This window comes from Pseudocercospora fijiensis (assembly GCF_000340215.1).
Source record: "Pseudocercospora fijiensis CIRAD86 unplaced genomic scaffold MYCFIscaffold_8, whole genome shotgun sequence".
NCBI lineage: Eukaryota > Fungi > Ascomycota > Dothideomycetes > Mycosphaerellales > Mycosphaerellaceae > Pseudocercospora > Pseudocercospora fijiensis.
Genome location: NW_006921539.1, coordinates 2,947,416 through 2,969,199, shown reverse-complemented (window position 1 = coordinate 2,969,199; position 21,784 = coordinate 2,947,416). Strand labels below are relative to the sequence as shown.

Sequence of the window (21,784 nt, the reverse complement as noted above, 5' to 3'; positions counted from 1 at the left end):
GTGACGGTGTGCGACTGACATGCCTTCGCTCTGTAACAAATCACGTCCGCGCAACTCGCATCGTACACAAAGCGCTTTCGGCAGCGTAGTAAATCGGCGCGATGCCAGAGCTGCTAGCATTTCTTCGAAGCCTCAAGACAATTGTGCTTGCGCCACTCGATAGTTATGCTTCTTTCGAACTCTCGAGCTGACCATCTCTGTCCTCAGAGTGTACAATCTGGAGAGAGAGACGATGGGTTGGGAGTTTCACAATGTCCTCATGTTCCCGAATTGCCATGTCTGTAAATTTTCTTTCCTTGGCCTACACTCAGCCAGGAAATATTCAATCGAGACCCATCCACCCAAGGAACAACATCCAAAGATGCGACACACGAACATCATCATGAGCCTTGTCTGCCTTGCCGCCTTCGCCACATGCTCCTTGGCTCAAAGCAACACAACACTCACGCAGACCGTCAAGGAGACAGTCACAGCAACAGTCACAGCAGCGCCAACAACGATGACTACAAAGAGATCAACTAATCCTAGCGTCACCTCCGCTGAGCCAACTTATCCTTCCGCCACTTCCGTGGAGCCAACTTGTACGAAGCCTCCTATCAGGTATTGATGAGATACCATACGGCCGCGGCGTTGTCTACCACCCAGAGAACTGTACCTACTCTGATGCGCTGATTCCAGACGACATCACACCGCCAGTACTAGAACCTCCCGAGGCGCAATGCAAAATCTCGTGGGGAGCGGTAGTGGATGTGATCGATATTTCGTGGTCTGGCAATGTTGGTGTTAAGCCCGAGACCTTGGAGGGAAAGCTCGTCGAATGTGGAGGTATTACCGACTTCATCCTGTGGGACAAGATGGATTCCAACGATGACATCGAATGGAGCGAGGCTGCTCCGAATGCACGTTACTGGATGCAAGCGTCAGCTCTTCTTGGCAAGCATTATTGTATCCAGGACTCGATCAAGAAAGCTGGCTATCAGGGCCCACCGGTCAAGTGCAGCGGGATTGGTTATTAGAGGCTACGTGGATCAGGATTTGAGGAAGTGAACATGATGCACAATGTGCGAATTCCCAAAGAATTAATTCAGATCTAGCTACTTTGGCGAGGCAGAGTTCGTCGTAAATAGGTCCGAGATACAATTTTGGCGAGTAACGTAGCCATTTTTGTCACATATCAGGTCTTTTTGCAGCTCTGGGATTTCTTTTGTGTGATCAATGTATGCCTTGACGGTCCAGACACCCGGTCTCGATGCTCATCGACGAGCAAGCCATGCCTTTAGCATTCTCTACACCTTACGACCCACAACCCGTCTCTAGTACGTCTCATCAACCCATCACCTGTACCTGCAACTCGGCTTCCTTTTCTGTCAATTTCTCTCCACTCTCCATATCCTTAGTCGTGACCAAACCATTCGGCAAAAGAAAGGCCACATCCTCCTTGACTCCACCGTCATCAGTCTCATTCCACAGAATTTCGTCCAACCTGTAAGCAAAAGCCACGCCGCACCTTCCACACTTGATCAGATAGCGCTTCTCGAAGCCATCCTCAAGTTTCAGGATCAAAGAATTTGAATCAAATCGCGCCGCTTTCGTCAGGACGGCTGAATCGGCGGCGATACTTTCGCCTTGGTTGATTTTGCAAATATGCGATTTGTCGCTCTGTCTCAGTGGTAATGTGTCCAATGGGATCGGTGTCGCTAGAAGCAGTTCTGAGCAGATACAGTGGTATGTTGACACAGTGGGCGTTGCCATGTCCAACTTCGTTACGTTGGTGTACGACAGAGGATGCAAAGTAGAAAGCGAATAGAATTGGGAATCAAGTTTAGCTTCGGCATGACCCGCAATTCGCTCACATGCGAAGACGCTAAGACATATGCAACGATCGTCCCTCGGGTTACGGTCTCTACGTGCTTTAAAAGATAGAATCCTAGAGAGTCGAACCGACACCCCTCTGCGGAGCTGGCGGCGTGTCGTCCTACCCCACCCTTCTATGCCGCGAGCGGGGCCCTCCGGTCGCTATAAGTACCGACTTTGTTTGGAGAGAGTGTGAAAAATTTGAGAGGAAAGAGCAGAGTCGATGCTCATGCATCAAGGTTTGAAAAGCCACACTATTCACAGGTTTCTTTGTAGCAGAATGGCCATAACGCCCATAGCACCCTCGCTCGCTTGCCCACAGTACATTTGTCGAGTTTGCAGTGTCCACGCAACTTCCTAAACCACTGCATTCTACTCTTTCACCGAGCGTGTCTTACTACCCGTCTCTATGCGGGCTTCAGCGCTAAAACTTCATCATCCGATGTGCAGCCTCCCCGGTATCTGCCGACGCAGTACCGGTCGGATGCGGCGGATCGGGGTAGTACCAAGCTGTGATGGCGATGAGCATGTATACGAACACACACAGTGCGCCCTCAAGGTAGTCGCTCTTTTCGTCCCTAAGGAAATTACCGACCACCATGATAGCGAGAATCAAGATGACTGCGTCGAACAGCTCAAAGTCCAGACTCATGTGAATGCCTTGACCCCAGCCGACGAGGACGACGAGAGGCGTGTTCATCAGTGCTGTCTGAATACTCGCGCCGAGAACGTGGCTGAGCGCATAATTCATTTGGTTGTCATAAGCTTCCTAATTTTTAGAGAAAAGTTAGTGACTTATACTCCAGACCTGACGCTGCCAGACTTACATCCACAGCCGTGATGTGTTCGGAGATTTTCTCGACGATCGGAATGAGGATGAGACCGACAAAGGCATCGGAAATGTTTCGCTCCTCGACCATGTAATCGATCTCCTCGACGAGAAATACAGCCATGAAGCTGACAAACATCAAAGCGATGAGCAATGCGACGACGCTTTCCGTGAGAGTAAGCTTCGGTTTTACGAGGTCTTTGTGCCTATCGTGATCACGCTGCTCGTCGGCTTCGAGGATGTCCTCATACAAGCCATGGTGACTGCGCGCTTGAAACCAGACATAGACGACAAAAGCTGTCAGGAGGATTATAGCGGCTGCGCGGGAGATCTTCAGCGTTTCTGGGACAATCACATCTTGGTAGTCCGGCCTCTGAGAGAGTGAGTTGGAGTAAATGGTTGGGATGACGAGACCCATTCCCGCGACGAGCATCAGATTAGAACCCACTTCGGAGATGGCCTCGTGGAAAGTCTGCTGTGGATGGAATATGCCGCCAACGAAGAAGCATAGTCCTGGTGATGTGGTCAGCGTTGCAATGAGCACTTGTGGGAGGAGTCTTACCAAGACACATGAGCAAGTTGGCGAGAATCGAACCGAGAATAGCAGCTCGAATGACGGGGACATTTCGGTCTCCTGCTTGGTTGAGAAGGACCATGAACAGAATGATCTCGACGACACTGCCGAAAGTGGTCTCAAGCAGGACGCCGGCTACCTTCGGAATCTTTCGCGCCAACTCTTGGCCCGCAAAACCGACCAAGTTTGCTGCAGGCACCATGCCAACATAGGAGGTGATGAAGATCCAAAGTTTATGTTCTGGATAGTGGAAGTGTAGCACCAGAGCGGCAAGAGTGAAAGGCCAGAGGATGTTGGTCCACTTGGATGCAGTGCATGAGGATTTCCAGACGATTTTGAAGAAGTAGATGGGGTGGAACCAGCTTCGGCCGCTCTCGCCATCAGGTTGAATGCCTGGCGTGACTTTGTGTCCATTGTGGTTGACGCGGTGACCATTGGCATTGTACATGGGCAAGTTGTTTTGACGGGAGCTAGCTTGTGGATGCCCTTTCTCTTGATCACCAGCGCCGTCGCCCGTGCCAGCACCCGGGTGGTTCAAGGTGTCAGGATGGGCATCTTTGCGTCGAAAGACTTTGACGCGACTCCCCGTTGCGCTCTGGTTAGGTGCTGGGTGTGGGTCGACTCTGGGATGACGGCCACTCATGCCGGGCGACGAGGTCCAGCCCTAAGCTCCTCAATGCCGGCGATGCTCGTCGATGGAGGGTATGATATCGAAGACGGTGGCAGGATATTCGTATTCGCGATCTATCGCTCGTCTGCTAGCGTGGAGCAGACAAGGTGGTGGAATAATAATGGTGAAGCTGGTGTCGAGGAAGTGCGCGCATGAGTGTGGGTAGGGTATTATCAGTTCCTTGTTTCCTTGGGCGCGCACGGCGCAGAGCAAAAAGGAGAGGTGTTGGTAGGTGCAAGCATTTATTTAGGCGTTCCAATGTCGTCGTCGCAGGGCTGAGCCTCAGGGCGCGGGCGAGGGCGAGGTGGAAAGTGAAAGTGAAAGTGAAAGTGAAAGCAAAGGATATGATGCCTACGATGTCATGGTCGACAAGACCTCTGGGCGTGATGCTTGTCTTCCTTGTTTGCGCTGCTCTGATGCCACAACGTGTTCGAGCGAGAGCAGCCAGCAGCCGGCAGCCACGCCTCGCCTCGCCTCGCCTCGCCTCGCACGGTCATCGAAGCTCCAAACGTTATTACCTTATTTCTGGAACTCGAGTCATTTTGGGCCTTGGCGCGCTAGCCAGCGCACGCACCACGCGGGCTGCGGCACCACGCTTCGCTTCCCGGCGGCCGGGCCGGGCGTGACCGAGACATCCACGTCCCGCTCGCAATGAATCGATATCATTATCATGAGCACTTCCATTTGCCAAGCTTGCGGTGACAGTCAGTGTTGACCGCTTCATCATCAAGCGACACAGCCTGATGCTACATGGCGCCCACTCTGCTCCCTATGCTCCGCGTCCGCTCTCCGTGGTCCGTGGGACCGCGGCAGCACGGGCAAAACAAGATTCATCCGGGGACGGGGACCAGCAAAGTCAAATCCACCCCTTCTCACTACTGAACGTCACTCATCTCATCATCATTGTCTTCGTTCTGCCATGCTGTACAAATGCCATCCATGATTATTACTACTTTACATCTCCTCCTCCTGCTGGCCCGGACGCGAAGCCTGTCTTTCGTGGCAATGCAGACTCTCTCCCATTGCTGCTACACATCACATCAGTCCGAAACCCGCTGAGCGACATCGAAAGCAGCTTGCAGTGCTCATGATCCATCATCGGGCTGCGATGCGCCAAAATTCGCACTTCCACAAACTTGAGCGACGTACCATCCAGCTCCTGGAGACATTGGATCTGCAGGACCAGCGTCGTAATACGCCAGCACGCCTTCGCCGCAATTCATCTCGGTCGTCAGTGGATCCGTCGGGAATTCCAGCCTGCACTCGCCACTTCTGATGTCCCAAGCGCTGGCCGCGCATTGCCACGAAGTTGCACAAAGCTGGCAGCACTTTGAGGCGTCGCTGGTGTTCGTCTTGTACGTTGCACCCGTGGCTGGCGTGTCTGAGAGCCATTCGATGCCGTAACCATTGTAAGCACTCGTCATGGCAGCTGGCGAACACTTCGCATCCATCGAGACAGTAGAAGTCGACGCGGTTGATGTGCTTGTCGTCGGGCCGCACATTACCGTGCTCGTCTCGTGGGTCGTTGCTATCGCGTAGGCAGTGCCCGTGACTCCAGATCTAGTGCTCGTCACCGTGGCCTGGCTGAAAGCGGTATAGTCGAAGAAGGTGCTCGTTTGGCTAGCTGGGATGTAGGTGTATGTCTGCCCGTATGTGGTGTACGAAGTCTCGGTCACCACGCAAGCCCTTGGCTTCAATCCAAGAGCTCGCTTCTCCTTGGCAAGAGCTGGATTTGATGATGGCGCAGAGCGCTTGGCAACATCCTCGCTGCCATAGACTGTGATTACCGATGCCGGTATCGTCCTATCTGAGTGTTAGAGACTCATTCTCCAGACCTGACGTTACCCACACTTACACGACACCAGTCTCGCCGCAGGTCGTCTCGGTGCTTGTCAGCGTCTGGAGAGTCTTGGTTGAAGAGATGGTAGTCCACAAAGTGAAGGTGCCTAAGTTCCTGGCAGTCGAAGGCCGTTCTGTAACGACGACTGTTGATGTGTATGTTGCGGTTCTCGTGGGAACGATTACTTGCTTGGTTGTGGTCGAGCAGTCCTCCTGTGGCAAGGCATCTCCCAAGCTGGCGAGCAGCGGCAAGAAAGCGAAGAGGAGCATGGCTGTGGAGAGGTGTTGTGGAACGAGCGAGTGTGATCGAAGCCAGGCAGGCAGGCAGGCAGATGGAGAAGATTATCTATGCCTGTCGGCAGTGGTTGTTGAAAGTGGCAGGTTGCAGAATGCAAATGGTCCCGCTCAGGCCTCTTTATGTATTCCAAACGAGCGTCGTTCGCCACGTGCGGTCCTTCCGTCGAGCAGGCTTGTCAATTGAACGCGAAGAACCAGGAACGTCGCCGAGGGAGTCGAGCAACGGGATTGAAGCGAGGTCAGAGCCTTGCACGAGGCCCAAATTAAATGCTCCCGTCGTTCGACTGTCACTGCACGCTTCAGTGAAACGTCTCTAGTCTCTACTGTACAGCTTTTGATGATCGGACACCCCTGCCGTGCCCAGCACAGAGGGCCTCTAGCCAGGAAGGCGCGCATGCCTAGCGTCGGGAAAGATGTGGCTGCGAGTCTTGCAGCAGTAGTGCACTCACGATTTTGTGATGTATGCTAAAGGTAGCCACAACGCAGCCCAAATCTTGGCTGGGCTGGTTGACCACGACTTTACGTGAGACGCGCCATTTTGCCTCATCACCGGCTCTCTGCAAGTACCCGATAACCTGTTCCTTGCAGCACCGAGGAATCAAATCGCCCTGTGTCGCCCAGCAGAAGCGCTCGCCACGACGGCACACTCGGACTGTAGCCGCAGACGCAGGTGTGAGGTTGGGAAAGGAACTTGGAAGGCATCGACATCGAGCCTTCCGCCAAAGCACGGAAGCCCCTCGCACAGCAGCTTTTCTAGCTGCAGCACTAGGTCTTGCGTCGTACATACACCTGCACGTTCGCGCTCAACTCGCTTTCGCATCAGCATTGCCGTAATCTCACCCCTCCACGATGAAGCAAGTGGAACAGAATGGTGAACTCTTAAGATCGGTCATGGATATGATGATGATCGAGCTACTTTCGACGAGCGGGCACTGGGCATGGCGAGCGCTGGAATGTGGAGTGCCTTGCGCAAACGCCAGACACGTGCAAGGTCTCAAATCTGACAGCTGCCCAGTGCCCACCCTCTGCCCCCAGACCCATGCCCCATGCCCCAATACCCGCCATCTTGGGTCGCCGTACGTCAATATCGAGGTTCCTACATTCTCCGCACACCACCTCTCGGTCTGGTTCATCAGGGACTATGCATTGTCGATCAGGAGAAGTACAAAAATAGTGAAGCCTTGGTGAGGCAGTAAGATCGTACAGCAGTCTAATCGAACTTGGCAAAGGCGAGCTCGTATGCCAGACCGAGTGTGAGACGGGCGTGCTGCAGCATATGGTTGAAATCCAGGTATTCGATCTTGTCCTCCGTCGTGTGAATCTTCTTATCGCTGTATTTGAAGTCGGACTCAATGACGAATGCACTGGGATAGCCAGCTTTGGAAGCAGAGGCGTGGTCACTGCAAGCATATCCGCACTTGGTCTCGACGTACGGAATTGTGCAGTATGTGCTTACCACCTCCTTGATAAATTCCGTGAGGCCCGGGTCGACGTAGTCCGTGATGACACCCACGCTTTCGGGCTCTCCGGCTTCAAGTGTACCGTGGGTATAGCCGGTCATGTCCTGCTGAAGCATAGCCTTGACGTCCCTTCCATCTCTCTCGTACGCATTGAATATAGCTTGGGATCCCAGCAAGCCGCCCTCTTCAGCAGAGTACCTGTGAAAGATCAGTAGACGCGCGAAGCAACAGGAATCTCTGAAATGTGGTCTAACGCCAGCATGTCTATCTTCAACGCGGGCGGTCCGACTGGCAAGCTGCGACGCAGTGGTCGATGAATTGAACGACGACTGCAATGCTCCACTTACCAATGGAACTCGAGGGTATTCTCAGCCTTGCCTTGTGCGATATCCTTGTCCTCCAAGATCACACGCAGAGCCTCAAGGATAGTGACGGTGCCCGAGCCATCGTCGTCAGCCCCCGGGGCAGCAAGAATGGAGGGCAAGAAGAGATTTATGCTGTCCTGATGTGCACCAATAACCACAGTCTTCTCGCTCTTGCCTGGTAGAGTGGCAATAATGCTGTTTTGGCCCCAAGGATGAGTAAAGGGACGAACGATTCCAACGCCGGCATCTGTGAGGGTCTTATTCACTTGACCCAGTAGCCATTCCGAAGACTGACGACCATAATCGCTCTTATAATAGCGGGTGTGATAACTGTTAAGCAGTGTCAATCTCTTACTTGTCTAACATATGTCCTTGTGACTCGGACATGTCGCAGTACATGGTCTGCTGCATCCAAGAGTAAGAGGTTATGTTGAGAGACAGGCTCGCCAACGTCGACATGTACTCCCTGGATGTACGTACCTTGTAAAGACCTCTAGGTTTTCCCTCATATTCTTCTTATCGAGCTCCTTGAGCAACGTCGATAGCGCCTCGTTCTGGGTAGTTTTCTTGGGATATGTCACTTTCTGTGTTTTCCTGTTGCTCTTCTGTCGCACGGCAAAATCGGGATCGGCAGACTGCTCAGTGATATCGAAGAACTTGATGCCATCGCGGCGAAGTGCCCACTTCTCATCTTCAGTAACCCATATCTGCTCTTCTGGCGACAGCTCAACGAGGTACTTCTCGCTGCTGGCGAAAGGATTCTGGCCTTGGACTGCATTTGCAAGATCGGCCCAGGTGGGCACTGAGAGAGCCGATGCTGTGGAGGCCAAGAGCACTGTAGAGAGCTTCATGTTGGGGAGTGGTGTCTTCGCTCTGCAACGGACATGGACTACAGAAGCTGATAAGCCGAAGGTGGGTGGGTGGGTGATGGCTGGGATGGATGTCAATGTCGAATTGTCGATGTCGATGTCGATGAGGCGAAGTGATTAGTGATTGACGATTGACGATTGACGATTGACGATTGACGATTGACGATTGACGATTGACGATTGACGATTGACGATTGACGATTGACGATTGACGATTGACGATTGACGATTGATGATTGATGATGGTATCTACATATACACTGTAAACTGTAAACTGTAACGACCGGCGAGCCAAGTTGGCCAAGAGTCAGGCCCCGCGCAAGATCGAATCTGTGCGGCACAGTGCAGCAAGGTTGTGATCACATGGTGGCCAATCATATTGCTGTCTTAATCAGTTGTTGATTTTACGTGGCCCGACATCGGCATTGGACCTCGATCAAGAAATGCCATATGTACCACACCACACCTTGACGTTGACCTGACACATTTCCCGCCTCGCCTCGCCTCGCCCCAAAATCACCACGCCACACGAAAGAATTGCTTCCATCATGCCGGGCGTGGTGAAAGGCCCGTCGACGCTCTACGACAAGGTGTTTGAGCAGCACATCGTAAGCCCCAATGGCCGTGCATTTGCAGTGAACTATCGTCCTTCTAACATGATTCCAAGGTCGACGAAAAGCCGGATGGCACAGTCTTGCTTTACATTGACCGACATCTCGTCCACGAAGTCACAAGCCCACAGGCCTTCGAAGGACTGAAGAATGCCGGCCGCAAGGTGCGGAGACCAGACAACACCCTAGCGACAACAGATCACAATGTCCCAACGACGCCCCGGAAAAACTTCAAGAACATTAGCCAATTCGTGGAAGAGGAGGACAGCAGAATACAGTGCGAGACGCTGGAGCAGAATGTGAAGGACTTCAAGCTCACCTATTTTGGCCTTGGCGATAAGAGGCAAGGTATTGTTCATGTCATCGGACCTGAGCAAGGCTTCACTCTTCCTGGCACAACAGTGGTATGTGGTGACTCGCACACCAGTACTCATGGCGCTTTCGGCGCTCTTGCATTCGGCATTGGCACGAGTGAAGTCGAGCATGTCTTGGCCACACAGACTCTCATGACCAGCCGGAGTAAGAACATGAAGGTTCGGGTTGATGGCGAGCTTGCACCAGCAGTCAGCAGCAAGGACATTGTCTTACATGTCATCGGACAAATTGGCACAGCTGGAGGTACTGGTCATGTCATCGAGTTCTGCGGCTCTGCCATTCGAGCCTTGAGCATGGAGGCCAGAATGAGTATGTGCAATATGTCCATCGAGGGAGGTGCGCGTGCTGGCATGGTCGCTCCAGATGAGATCACATTTGAGTACATCAAGGGCAAGCCATTGGCCCCAAAGCCAGACTCAGAAGAATGGAAGAAGGCCGTCAAGCACTGGCAGGCACTGAAGAGCGACCCTGGCGCAAAGTGGGACGCTGAAATCATCATCGATGCCAAGGACATCGCCCCTACGGTCTCCTGGGGTACTTCACCCCAAGACGTCGTGCCCATCACTGGCAAGGTGCCTGGCCCAGATGACTTCCAGGACAAGGACAAGAAGCAAGCATGCGAGCGCGCCTTGAAATATATGGGGCTGGAAGCTGGTACTCCCATGACAGACATAGTCCTCGACAAAGTCTTCATCGGCTCTTGCACTAATTCACGAATCGAGGATCTTCGCATCGCCGCACGTATCGTCAAGGGCAAGAAGATCGCGCCAAACCTCAAGCGTGCCATGATTGTACCAGGTTCCGGCCTGGTGAAACAAAGAGCTGAATCGGAAGGCTTGGATAAGATCTTCACCGACGCCGGGTTTGAATGGAGAGAAGCAGGTTGCTCCATGTGCTTGGGCATGAATCCAGACATTCTGTCTCCTGGCGAGCGATGTGCATCAACAAGCAACCGCAATTTCGAGGGTCGACAGGGAGCGGGAGGACGGACACATCTGATGTCCCCAGCAATGGCTGCAGCAGCGGCTCTAGCTGGTAAGCTGGCTGACGTGCGGGAGCTGGAAGGCTACGAGCAAGCACTCCCAAGCGCCAAGTCTGCGCCGACTTCCGTTGAGAGTCATGTTGAAGATCCAGAGTCGGATGTTGACCTCGATAAGATTTTGGATGCGCCAGTCTCGGAAACCCCCGGTACACAATCTAAAGCTCCTGCAGGTGGTGCGGGTGGCATGCCAAAATTCACACAGTTGAAGGGCATCGCTGCGCCAATGGATAGAAGCAATGTCGACACTGACGCCATTATTCCCAAGCAGTTTTTGAAGACCATCAAACGATCTGGCCTGTCAAAAGGTCTTTTCCACGCATGGCGTTTCAATGAAGACGGCTCGAGGAACCCCGACTTTGTCTTGAACAAGGAGCCATACACCAACGCGAAGATCCTGGTTGTCGGCGGTCCCAACTTCGGATGCGGCTCTTCGAGAGAACACGCGCCGTGGGCCCTGTTGGACTTTGGCATCAAATGTATCATTGCAAGCTCATTTGGCGACATCTTCTTTAACAACACCTTCAAGAACGGCATGTTGCCACTTCGCGTGACAGATGAGAAGGCTTTGCAGAAGCTTATGGAAGAGGCGGATGCCGGCCACGAACTTGAAGTTGATCTCGAGAATCTGATAGTGAAGGATGCATCTGGCAAGGAGATTACCAAGTTTGATTGCGATGAGTTCCGACGACACTGCTTGCTCAATGGTTTGGACGACATTGGGCTGACCATGCAAGACGACGAGAAGATCACAAATTTCGAAAAGAGGAGATCGGAGGAGACTCCATGGTTGGATGGGTCTGGGTATCTGTCCAGGCACAGGCCGGGTGCGGTAAAGGTTGAGGCCGCGCCTGTCCCCAAGACAAATCGCGGCGAGACCAAGACCGAGCCGCTTGAATGGTAGCGACGCTCGCGGTAATGATTGCGGTGAGAATGCCGTGTCACGAAGATGACTTGATATCGTTTGTAGCGAAGCCAAGGCAGCACTCCATCTGTGAATGGACGTTCTCATTTCCAAATTACTGCTCCCCATGTCTCTTTGGCCTTCTTCCTAGCGGATACGCTTGCCTGTCCTGTCTACTGCAGTCGCATAATACCCAGACCGGAGCTCTTTCAGGCGATCAGCACATCTGATCACGCCACAGCATTTTTCAGTACGCAATCATTTGCAACTTTCCAAGACAGCATCTCACCACTACATCCAACAGGCAACGACAATGGCCGCTCCATCAGGCAACCCAGTCGTATTCTTCGACATCACCCTCGGCGGCGAACCTCTTGGTCGTATCAAGATGGAGCTCTTCGCCGACGTGACGCCAAGAACAGCAGAGAACTTTCGTCAATTCTGTACAGGCGAGACCAAGAACCATCTGGGAAAACCTTTGGGCTACAAGGGCAGCACGTTTCATCGCGTCATTAAAGACTTCATGCTTCAGGGTGGAGACTTCTTGAACGGCGATGGTACTGGAAGTGCCACTATCTACGGGACCAGCAGCTTTGCAGACGAGAATTTTCAGTTGAGGCATGATCGAGAGGGACTGTTGAGCATGGCGGTGAGTGATCAGCAGAGCTGGAAGTGAATTGGTGCGCGATGCTGACTGGTATTCGCAGAACTCTGGTCCTAACACCAATGGCTGTCAATTCTTCATCACGACTGTGCCAACGCCGCACTTGAATGGGAAGCACGTTGTTTTCGGCAAAGTGGTGGACGGCTTAGACGTGGTCAAAAAGATTGAGAACGTACGCACCAAACCTGGCGACCACCCACAACAAAACGTGGTAATTGCGCAGTGCGGCGAGATGTGAGACTTCCGGGATGTCTTTGCCGTGTCCGTACTGAGCTCAATTCGCTAAAATGTGCACAACAATCCTGTCAAGGCCAGGACTGCGTAAAGATTTAGCTCGGCGGAATTGTGCCGCTGGCAGTCCTTGAAGTCGTCCAAGCTGGTCAGCATGGTCCTTGTCTGTTTGGGATCAATCGTCAAATTCATCCATACCAGGCAGCACCACCGGATGAATCGCATCGGAACAAGTCTGCCGGCATGTTAGCGTGCATCCGACATTCCATCCTAGAGGTCTATCGCTTTCTCCTCGACACTAATGCCTCTTCTCATGCCACAGACTTGATCCTCATCATTTCTGAGACTGATCATACAACAACTGCAGTGGGCTGGATGATGGAAAGCAGAATGAAACGACATCTTCTGCCTGGAGTATAGGCGTGGACCATTGTCTGCGGAAGACTCACACGACTTGAGGTGGAGCCAATGGATCGATCATACGATAGCGAAGATCCTGAGCTTGGAGCCATTCTTCGTGGTCCTATTGCCATGCTAATGCAAAAGAACCTCTGCCTCAGGCCACAAAGGTCTCCGCGAACAATCCCGAAGTATCTTACCATCAAGGTCCTGCTTTCTTCAGGCATCCTTCGCTTCACATCTTCCCACTCTCTTTCCATTGGTCAACTTCACATGTCTATCTCATGCTTCCTGCCGTGTGTCATCACTTGTCAACGTAGTTCCCTTCCACGTCGCTTCAACATGGAGCCATGTCTTATCTCGGCCCAACCAAAGAAGCGGCGGCCAGCGACATCCCACGATAAGCTTGACTGCATCATGCATGCATGAATCCACACCTATAAGTCATTATTGCCTATTCATCTCAGAAAACATGTAGGTCATGGGAGGAAACCCAAGTACCGGGACCTCATCAATATCGGAGCTTGCAGGATGCTGCGCCCTATCCTTGCCATCGCCTTTCTCGCAGACTTGACTTCATGCCATCAAAGCCAACAGCAACCAATATCAGAAGCAAGTCTGTCTATCAATGGAATTCCATTTTCCACACGAGCATATTGGATGCGAGTCGCGAATCAGCACTCTCAGACCTAGTATCTCCTTGTCCATTCGGAGCTTTCGGAACAGCAATCGTGAATCACACAGATAATGACGATGGGTTGGGGGAATTGGTATGCATTGGAGCGAATTCGATCGCGAGTACAGGAAACCCAAGCATGCACGGTAATATCACTTTGAAAGGCCTCGAATATAATAATCATTGTTTGTTCTGATTAAAGGCTTCCAGGCGAAATGGCAGCAATCCTAAACCGGGTAAATACTCAAATGGGAATCATTGGCATAGTAATTACTGAGATGGGACTCCTCTTACTCAGATAGTAAACATTAGTATAGGAATTACTCAGATAGGACTAGTCCTATCTAACTAGCTTTTTGTAGCTATAGGAATTACAGGTACAGGAAACATTAGTACAAAAATTATACGTATAGGAAACATTAGCGCAAAAATTACACGTATAGGATTTTCTATATTCGTAGCCTTAGCTAGTAGATACACAAATATATACTACTAAAGTGATTTAGTATAGAACGATTAAAGAGTCCTTCGTACGCTCGATTCTATTATTTAGCTTACATTTTCTATATCCTATACTACGCGCTATAAATACAGAAAAGATAGTACAGACTCGGCGAATCGACTTTACGACTGTACTACTTTACGACTTTACGACTTAAGTACGAGACGACTAGCTTTTAACCGCTCGACCTTCGTAGTAATCGACCTTCGCTATAATCGACTTTCTATATTCGTAGCAATCGACCTTCGTAGTAGTCTACCTTCGCTATAATCGACTTTCTATATTCGTAGCAATCTACCTTTATAGCAATCTACCTTTATAGTAATCTACCTTCGTAGTAATCTACCTTCGTAGTAATCGACTTTCTATATTCGTATATATTTACTATAGATATAGAAAATCGATTAGTTATATATATCCTAATTAATCCTAACTAGTTACTCTCCTCTACTCTAAACTTAAAACCTAATTAGTCCCTTTTACTATAATCTACAGTTCTACTATTATTAGTTCGTAGGGATAGTATCGGGGAGCCTCGGGCTTAAAGAAACCCTAACTATTGTCGCCTAGGTCGTAAAGCTTACCTTAGCCGATTTACAATTTCTATATCTAGTAGTAACTACTACGGATATAGAAATCTACAAACGCTTTACTCGAGTAATATTACCTTATTATAGCGCGAAGCTAATCCGTACTAACTATTGTCGCAAGGTCGCGAATCTTACCCGACTAGAATTATAGTTTCTGTATCTAGCAGCAACTACTACGGATATAGAAATTCACAAACGCTTTACTTTAGCAATATTACCTTGCCGTACCGCGAAGCTAATTACCGTTACCTAATCTAAGTAAAGCCCTACCTAGACCCTCGTTATTACTTAAATAATAGAACAATAGCTATAGGGTTTTACGATAGTATATCTCTTCCTTAGTTCTTCCTTCTGCTTCTTCTTCCCTTCTTCCTTTAGACATCGTATATACCCTCTTACCCTCGTCTATAATATTACCTTAAATACAAGACCTACGTTAACGGTATAGGAAGCAATAAAGATAGCCGGTCCCTAGTTTGCTCCGACCGCTCGCGGTTACCCCTTCTTTAGCTAGGTACAACTTAACTAAACTTAGATAAGGAAGGCATTAAGTAACTAATTTGCTTTATTTAGAGCTCTACCGCCTACCGCTACGGCCGCCGTGCTATTCTGTAAGTTGTTAACATTAATAGCATTTATTAGGAATATATACTAATTACCTCTAGTCGTCGTATTCGCGAGCGCTTAGCTGCCGCCGACCTCGCCCGCCGCTCCCTTAACGCCGCTCGTTTCCGCGCGGCCTTTCTCGTACTACGCTAGCGCCGGCAGTAGCAGCAGTAGTAGGATAAGTATAGAGCTAGCAGGTTATTCGCAGAGCTTATTTTACTAACAGTCTATATAGTAATAATATTATAGTCGACGCCGGTAGCGACGACGAACTAGCTCTATAAGTTCTAGTTTAGTCCTCGAGAACTTAGTATATTTAGTATTTTTATATCTTATCTATAGGCAGAACGACTACTAAGTGCCGCCTTTTAGCAAGGAAACTCTACCGTATATTCAATTATTTCGAGCTCCTTTACTATTAATAGAGAGCTAATATTATTATAGTATCGACGACGATAAGCCTGCCGCCGCCGCCGCCGCCGCTCTACCCTCCCCCTCCCTCTCTTCGGCCTCCTCTTTTTTCGAGCCTGCTACCGCCGCCCCCTCTTCTAGCTCCCTTATACCTATCGCCGCCGCCGCCCCTCCCTCCGCCCCCTCTATACTAATCGTCGCGCCTCGCGAGGTACTAACTTTTCCGGGCAAGACCCTAGCCGATCGGGCTAGCAATAGACGCGGTCGTTTAGCGAAAGCTAGTAAGAATATAGTACCGCTTCGCTGCCTAGAGGCGGTAGATAAGTAGTAGTCTATTTCGAAGGAGAAGTAGCGTCGTATATTTAACTTTAGAGTACAGAGGTCTATATATATATACTAATAATTATTTAGTTTACCCCGGCCGTTAGAAGATCTAGTCGTATATCGGCCGTATTATAGAGATCCTATCGCTGTCTCGCCGCCGCTGCCGCCTATATATTAAGTACTACCGCGAGCCGACCTACGAGTGCCGCGAGTACGCTACTAATGCCTTTAGTATGTAGCGCAAGTGCGCCCGCTGTATTTAGGCAAACTATCTATATATAGATCGCGACTCGCCGCCTTATTTATCGTCGGATAGTTCGGATAGTTCGGAGGCTAAGGGTAATAAGGACGAGGAGTAGGCGCTAGGTCTTTGTTTTTCTGTTTTTTTTTTCTACTGTTTAGTCTTAGTCTAGGTTAGTCTAGGTTTGGCTAGTATTCGGTTCTCGAGGCCGCCTCGTCGTAAGACGAGGTCGTAAGACCTTATAGCATCTCGTAGTAGCTAGCGCACTATTACGCTATTAAAAATGAAACTTACTATATAGCGCTAGACGCTGCTATTGCTAACCGCTTGCATTCTCTTATTCTCTTATACTATCGCAGTTCTTATCTATATCGATAGGCCTTCTTATCGTAGGTACCTACAGTCGATCGAATTTCTATATTTATTACTATAGACACCCGCTAGCGCCCGCGTTAGCTAGCTAATCGTGAATTTCTGTATTTATAGGTATACCTACGTACTTCTATATTCGTAATCTCTAGAAGGCCTAGTATATCCTGTTTATAAAGTATTAATATCGTAGACTCGAGAACTCTAGTTACGTCGGTCGTAGAGCGTATACTTCGAGAAGTTACGTCGATTGCCTGTTTAGCTATTTGCCTCGCTCGTTGCAATTTCTATATTTACTAAACCAGATACCCGCTAGTGCCCGTATCTGCCGACTAATCGTAAATTTCTGTATTTATAGGCGGACTATTAGTCTTTTATATTCCCTAAAGCTAGGCCAAGTCTCTGCTCCTACGTTGCCTCCGCTATTGTCTGCGTATATGCCTCTATCGTTAGCCTCGATTTAGACCTAGCTAGCGCCCCTGCTTCTAAGCCCTTCTATTCTATTGTTTGCTATCTACCGTATTCGTTAACTCGCATGCTATTCGACTTGTTGCTTATTGTTTGCCGTTTACCGTTTGCTGTTTGCGTTTATATAAATACAATAGGCGGCAAACAGTATAGTACGTAACTAGTAGTTACTATACATTATATACGAGTCTATATACTCTTTGTCCCCCTCTTTAGTAGAGCAACTCTAAAACTAGTACTCGAAATCGTTAATGCCTTTACCGAATATAAGAGATCTCTAGGCTCGGGTAGCTCGGATCGACGCGGAGATCTAGAGAGTAGTTTGACAAGGCTCTAGCGGCAAACTAGTTAGTCTAGGTACCGAGGCTAAGGCTCGAGCAGTAATCGATCGAGAGTAGGGAGCGGAGGAGGAAAGGTAGCAGTAAAAGGCTCGAGAATAGTATAGGCGGATATAGGGCAATTATCTAGAAGAGACGCCGCTACCGTCTCTATCTATATCTACTAGTAGTTAGCATAGCAACAAGAATTAGAAGCAAGGGGGAAAATGCATTATACTATAATATAGCACAATACTATAGAATATCGACTAGGTACGAACCGGAGGTAGCGTTTAAACCTAGGCATAGCTAGTTTCTATTATAATAGTATAGTATAGAAATAGCGAGAATTATAGCGCTATATAGATATAGCGAGAAGCGGCGGCCGTATATAGGTATAGCTAGACTCCTATTCTCTAGCTTAAAACCTACTTAGTATCTAGTTCTCTCGCTCGAAATCTGCGCTACTCTTCCTAAAAACCATTAAAACTCTAGCTCTCCTACTCGAAATCTGTACTACTCTTCCTAAAAACTATTAAAACTCTAGCTCTCCTACTCGAAATCTATACTACTCTTCTTAAAAACTATCGAAACTCTAGCTCTCCTACTCGAAATCTATACTACTCTTCTTAAAAACTATCGAAACTCTAGCTATATCGCTCGAAATCTGTACTACTATACTTAAAACCTGCCGAAACTCTAGCTATATCGCTCGAAATCTGTACTACTATACTTGAAACCTGCCGAAACTCTAGCTATATCGCTCGAAATCCGTACTGCTCTGCTTTAAATCCGTACTGCTCTCCCCGAAACTATTAAAACTCTAGCCCTATCGCTCGAAATCTGTACTACTCTACTAAAAAGAACTACGCTACTCTTCTCGAAACCTGCTTATATATACCGTTCCTACCTATAGGAGGAGCAATATTGCGCCGTATCGGCGTAGATTATACGATTAAGCGTGCGATATTAAAACAATACTAGCGACGACGATAACGAAGTGCTATTACGAGTGCGATTGCGAAGGCGAGTTTCGTATATTCGATAATGCGATATTAGATTACTTCTAGTTAATATTCGATAGTTATGTTTCTGTATTTATAGTTAGTCGTATAGAATATAGAAATTTAGGCATACCTCGTATACTTACTCGGATCTTAGACTCTATATATATACTCTATAAACTATCGAACCTTCGCCCTACCTCCTTTATACTCGTATTAATATCTAATAATAATACGAAACATACAGTCCTTCGAACGACTACATCTAAGCTTTAGATATAACAAAATGCTACGCGGCGCTATATTATACGCTTCGGTCGTATTTGTCTATCCCCTTAGTAGCATAAGCTAGTAAATAAAGGCCTCGTATGCCTTAACTATATCGATATAGATTGCCCCGGGTACGAATCTTAGGTAACGAGGGCTCGCCGCCGCTACTATATAAGATAAATAATCGGTAAAATGCACGACCCGGATCCTATCGTCCTACTTTACTAGAATAATATTTATTGCGCATTCCGAGTCTACTTTGCATACAAATCTCCGTATTCGACCTGTCTAGTACTATACGATAAACGTATCCCTAGACTCCTATATACTAATAATATCTCGGTTAAGAGCGTCTATAGTATGCTTCTAATTAGGGAATACTATATCGAAATAAAAGGGGGTCGAAGGGAGTTCTAGCTTAAAGTCCGTAAGCTCGGCTCGTAGTACTAGTTCGGGTATTGTAATCGTATATCTCGACAATGCCGCTATAATATACGCGTTATCGAGTCTACGAGCACGTAGGACAAGGTCCCCGACCGCGACCGAGGAGATAAGGTAGATAGTATACTAAGACCCTAGCTAATTTCCCCCTAATTATACGTTAAATACGTTAAATTAGTATATCGTGTTCTCTATTCCCTTCGCCGACCTTCGTTTCTATAATAATAATAATAATAACGACGACGACGATTAACTATAGTATACTAGACAAATACGATACTACGAATCGCTATACCTAAAGACGATTATAGCGACGCGTAGAAACGCGTCGCCCGTACTGCTCGCCTAAGGCTAATGCTATCTAAATATATAGGTAGTAGTAAGGGCATTCGATTAGTATATAGTATAGAAGGGGTAGTCTTTATTTGCTAGGTTATCGAAGCTAAAACGTAAAGAGTATATATATCTAAGCAATCGCGAATATCGTATATTCGATACGGACGGGAGGAAGCAATGTATATTTAAGGTCTTGCTACGCTATAATAAGAAGGGCGACGACGGGGAACAAGTAGAAGTCTTTACCTTAGAAGAACACGAATGCTCCCCGGTAATATACTATAACAATCTAAGGAATTATAGAGTTAACGTCCTCTTTAGGCACTATATTAACGCTGTTACTACCGACTAGCGACTTAAGCTAAACTAGCTTCGACGTACAGAACAGAACTAATACTTAAATAAGATTATATATATACAAGCTTTCCGGATTAAGAAACAGTGTCTAGACGAACTTATTAGCTCGGAAAAGGACTCGTAGTAGAGGATTAGACCGCTTTTCGACGCACTAGCTATAATATAGAGCCTCGACGATATATATACTAGTGCATTCTATGCCCTATATACCGACTAGCAAGATCGGTATTAGGCTTCTACGATCTTTCTATACGCGCGGCTAAGCGGCTTTCGATATCTACGTAAGTTGTTTACTCTCGATAGTAGTTATATATCTAGCATATACGGTAGTGTCCTTTTAATAGTCGCCGGCATCGATGCCGAGAATTAGGTATATATTCTAGGATAGTGCTATATACGGTCGGAGTTAGAGGAAACATAGTCGTAGTTTTTATAGCATCTCGAGGATTAGTTAGTACTTATAGACGAATTGTCCGTAACGGAGTATAGATCTCTAGTTAGCGATCGGTAGAAGGGCCTAGTTCCTACGGTAACGAAGGTATATAGTAGGCGTAAGATATACTACTACTACTATATATAGCACCTTACCGAGAACTTCGATAATAATTTTAGCCCTACTATTGCTAATACGATCCGCTATCTCGCTACGATTGCAACGGAGGTTCCTTTTAAAGCTAAAAAGTCCGCGATACTATACGAGATACCCTAAGACTAGCGGAGGAGCAAGACCGGCGAGAAGGTAGAATTAATACCGTACTTCGAAGGCATCGATACGTCTCGATAGACAATATACTACGTACCGCTCGAGGAATATCCGCGGTTTAGATACTTAACCTTAAACAACTCGGAGTCGATAAACAACAAATACTTAGCAGAACGCGAAATAACTGTATTCTAGTATTACTAAGCGATATAGGAGAAGTTAATAGTTGAGAACTACGAGCGGCGCCGTCGTACTTTTAAAACACTACGATAGTCGGACTATTGTAGGGAAGAACAATAGCGATATCTATATAGTTCTAGGGCCGGGTAGATCTACCTACCGATAACACTAGGCAGAGCGGTAATTAAGAGTAGTGCTTTAAAAGAATTATACATTATAGACCTTAATCTACGGATATATAGCTATAGAGTATTCTAGGACATACGAATGCCTTATAAATATACGTACGTAGCGATCCGCTTCTTTAGGAACGAGGCTCTAATATCGAACGACCTAGAAGACTATATCGACGAAGCGTATAGTTAGACGTCGTATCTAGACACTTACTCGAGCATTCTATAGCTAATAACGTATAACTAGATTGAACTCGACGGCGTTACTAAGCCTCCGCTACTCGAGAAGACGAAGGGTCGGCTAAAGAAGGCTCGAGAACGTAAGAAACGTAAGCTAAGGTTACGAAGCGGAAAGCCGGGGACTCCGAAATTATATTCCGTTTGCAAGCAAAATAGGCTCGATAGTCGAGGGTATACGAAGAAGACGTACGTATAGCGTAGGAACGGCGAGTATCCTATCGTCGGTAAACGAGGCTAAAAAGGCAAACAGCCTAATCGCCGACAAATCAACTACGAAGGGTAGCTATATATAATCGACACTAACGAGGGCGATAGTAGTAGTAGTAGTAAAGGGGAAGAAGATAAGGATAATATCGAGACTATAGCGAACCCGGCTAATAGTAGTAGTAAGAGCGAGAAGATTGCGATCCGGTAGCAGATATTACGGTTATCTAGCTTCGAGCAAGCTATCGTCTACGATAGGGCAAACTTCTACCTCTAGCGCTATAAGAAGGAAGTCGATATATATAATACTAACCGTTAAGCGTATAGGGAACTTAGGTAAGAAACCGACGCGGATAAAGACTACTTCTTAGACAACGATACGAGCTTTAGTA

General features: G+C 48.2%; 8 protein-coding genes across 8 annotated transcripts; 3 read left to right on the top strand and 5 right to left on the bottom strand.

The window, feature by feature from the left end:
- Window positions 1-101: 101 nt before the first annotated feature.
- On the top strand, window positions 102-1,047 carry MYCFIDRAFT_178194 (uncharacterized protein; the record flags this gene model as incomplete). Its single annotated transcript, XM_007932095.1, has 4 exons — window positions 102-143; window positions 188-568; window positions 612-994; window positions 1,017-1,047. 4 exons carry the CDS (start codon window positions 102-104, stop codon window positions 1,045-1,047), a joined length of 837 nt encoding a protein of 278 aa, XP_007930286.1.
- A 279-nt stretch (window positions 1,048-1,326) lies between these two features.
- Window positions 1,327-1,752, bottom strand: MYCFIDRAFT_142614 (uncharacterized protein; the record flags this gene model as incomplete). The annotated part of the gene is made up of 1 exon (XM_007932094.1): window positions 1,327-1,752. One exon carries the CDS (start codon window positions 1,750-1,752, stop codon window positions 1,327-1,329), a length of 426 nt encoding a protein of 141 aa, XP_007930285.1.
- Window positions 1,753-2,278: 526 nt separating this feature from the next.
- On the bottom strand, window positions 2,279-3,705 carry MYCFIDRAFT_142553 (uncharacterized protein; the record flags this gene model as incomplete). The annotated part of the gene is made up of 3 exons (XM_007932093.1): window positions 2,279-2,623; window positions 2,682-3,196; window positions 3,246-3,705. 3 exons carry the CDS (start codon window positions 3,703-3,705, stop codon window positions 2,279-2,281), a joined length of 1,320 nt encoding a protein of 439 aa, XP_007930284.1.
- An 885-nt stretch (window positions 3,706-4,590) lies between these two features.
- Window positions 4,591-5,884, bottom strand: MYCFIDRAFT_212264 (uncharacterized protein). Its single transcript, XM_007932092.1, has 2 exons — window positions 5,783-5,884; window positions 4,591-5,730 (listed from the first exon to the last, which is right to left on the bottom strand). The coding sequence occupies exon 2, from the start codon at window positions 5,427-5,429 to the stop codon at window positions 5,013-5,015; it is 417 nt and encodes a 138-aa protein (XP_007930283.1). The 5' UTR covers window positions 5,430-5,730; window positions 5,783-5,884; the 3' UTR covers window positions 4,591-5,012.
- Window positions 5,332-6,105, bottom strand: MYCFIDRAFT_183765 (uncharacterized protein). Its single transcript, XM_007932091.1, has one exon. It carries the CDS (start codon window positions 6,034-6,036, stop codon window positions 5,779-5,781), a length of 258 nt encoding a protein of 85 aa, XP_007930282.1. The 5' UTR covers window positions 6,037-6,105; the 3' UTR covers window positions 5,332-5,778.
- Window positions 6,106-6,936: 831 nt separating this feature from the next.
- MYCFIDRAFT_51857 (uncharacterized protein) lies at window positions 6,937-8,867 on the bottom strand. Its single transcript, XM_007931541.1, has 3 exons — window positions 8,369-8,867; window positions 7,871-8,218; window positions 6,937-7,721 (listed from the first exon to the last, which is right to left on the bottom strand). Exons 1-3 carry the CDS (start codon window positions 8,737-8,739, stop codon window positions 7,274-7,276), a joined length of 1,167 nt encoding a protein of 388 aa, XP_007929732.1. The 5' UTR covers window positions 8,740-8,867; the 3' UTR covers window positions 6,937-7,273.
- Window positions 8,868-9,256: 389 nt separating this feature from the next.
- On the top strand, window positions 9,257-11,801 carry MYCFIDRAFT_51855 (uncharacterized protein). Its single transcript, XM_007931540.1, has 2 exons — window positions 9,257-9,365; window positions 9,425-11,801. Exons 1-2 carry the CDS (start codon window positions 9,306-9,308, stop codon window positions 11,684-11,686), a joined length of 2,322 nt encoding a protein of 773 aa, XP_007929731.1. The 5' UTR covers window positions 9,257-9,305; the 3' UTR covers window positions 11,687-11,801.
- Window positions 11,802-11,999: 198 nt separating this feature from the next.
- MYCFIDRAFT_156873 (uncharacterized protein) lies at window positions 12,000-13,187 on the top strand (the record flags this gene model as incomplete). The annotated part of the gene is made up of 2 exons (XM_007932090.1): window positions 12,000-12,335; window positions 12,394-13,187. 2 exons carry the CDS (start codon window positions 12,000-12,002, stop codon window positions 12,586-12,588), a joined length of 531 nt encoding a protein of 176 aa, XP_007930281.1. The 3' UTR covers window positions 12,589-13,187.
- Between the last annotated feature and the right edge of the window lie 8,597 nt (window positions 13,188-21,784).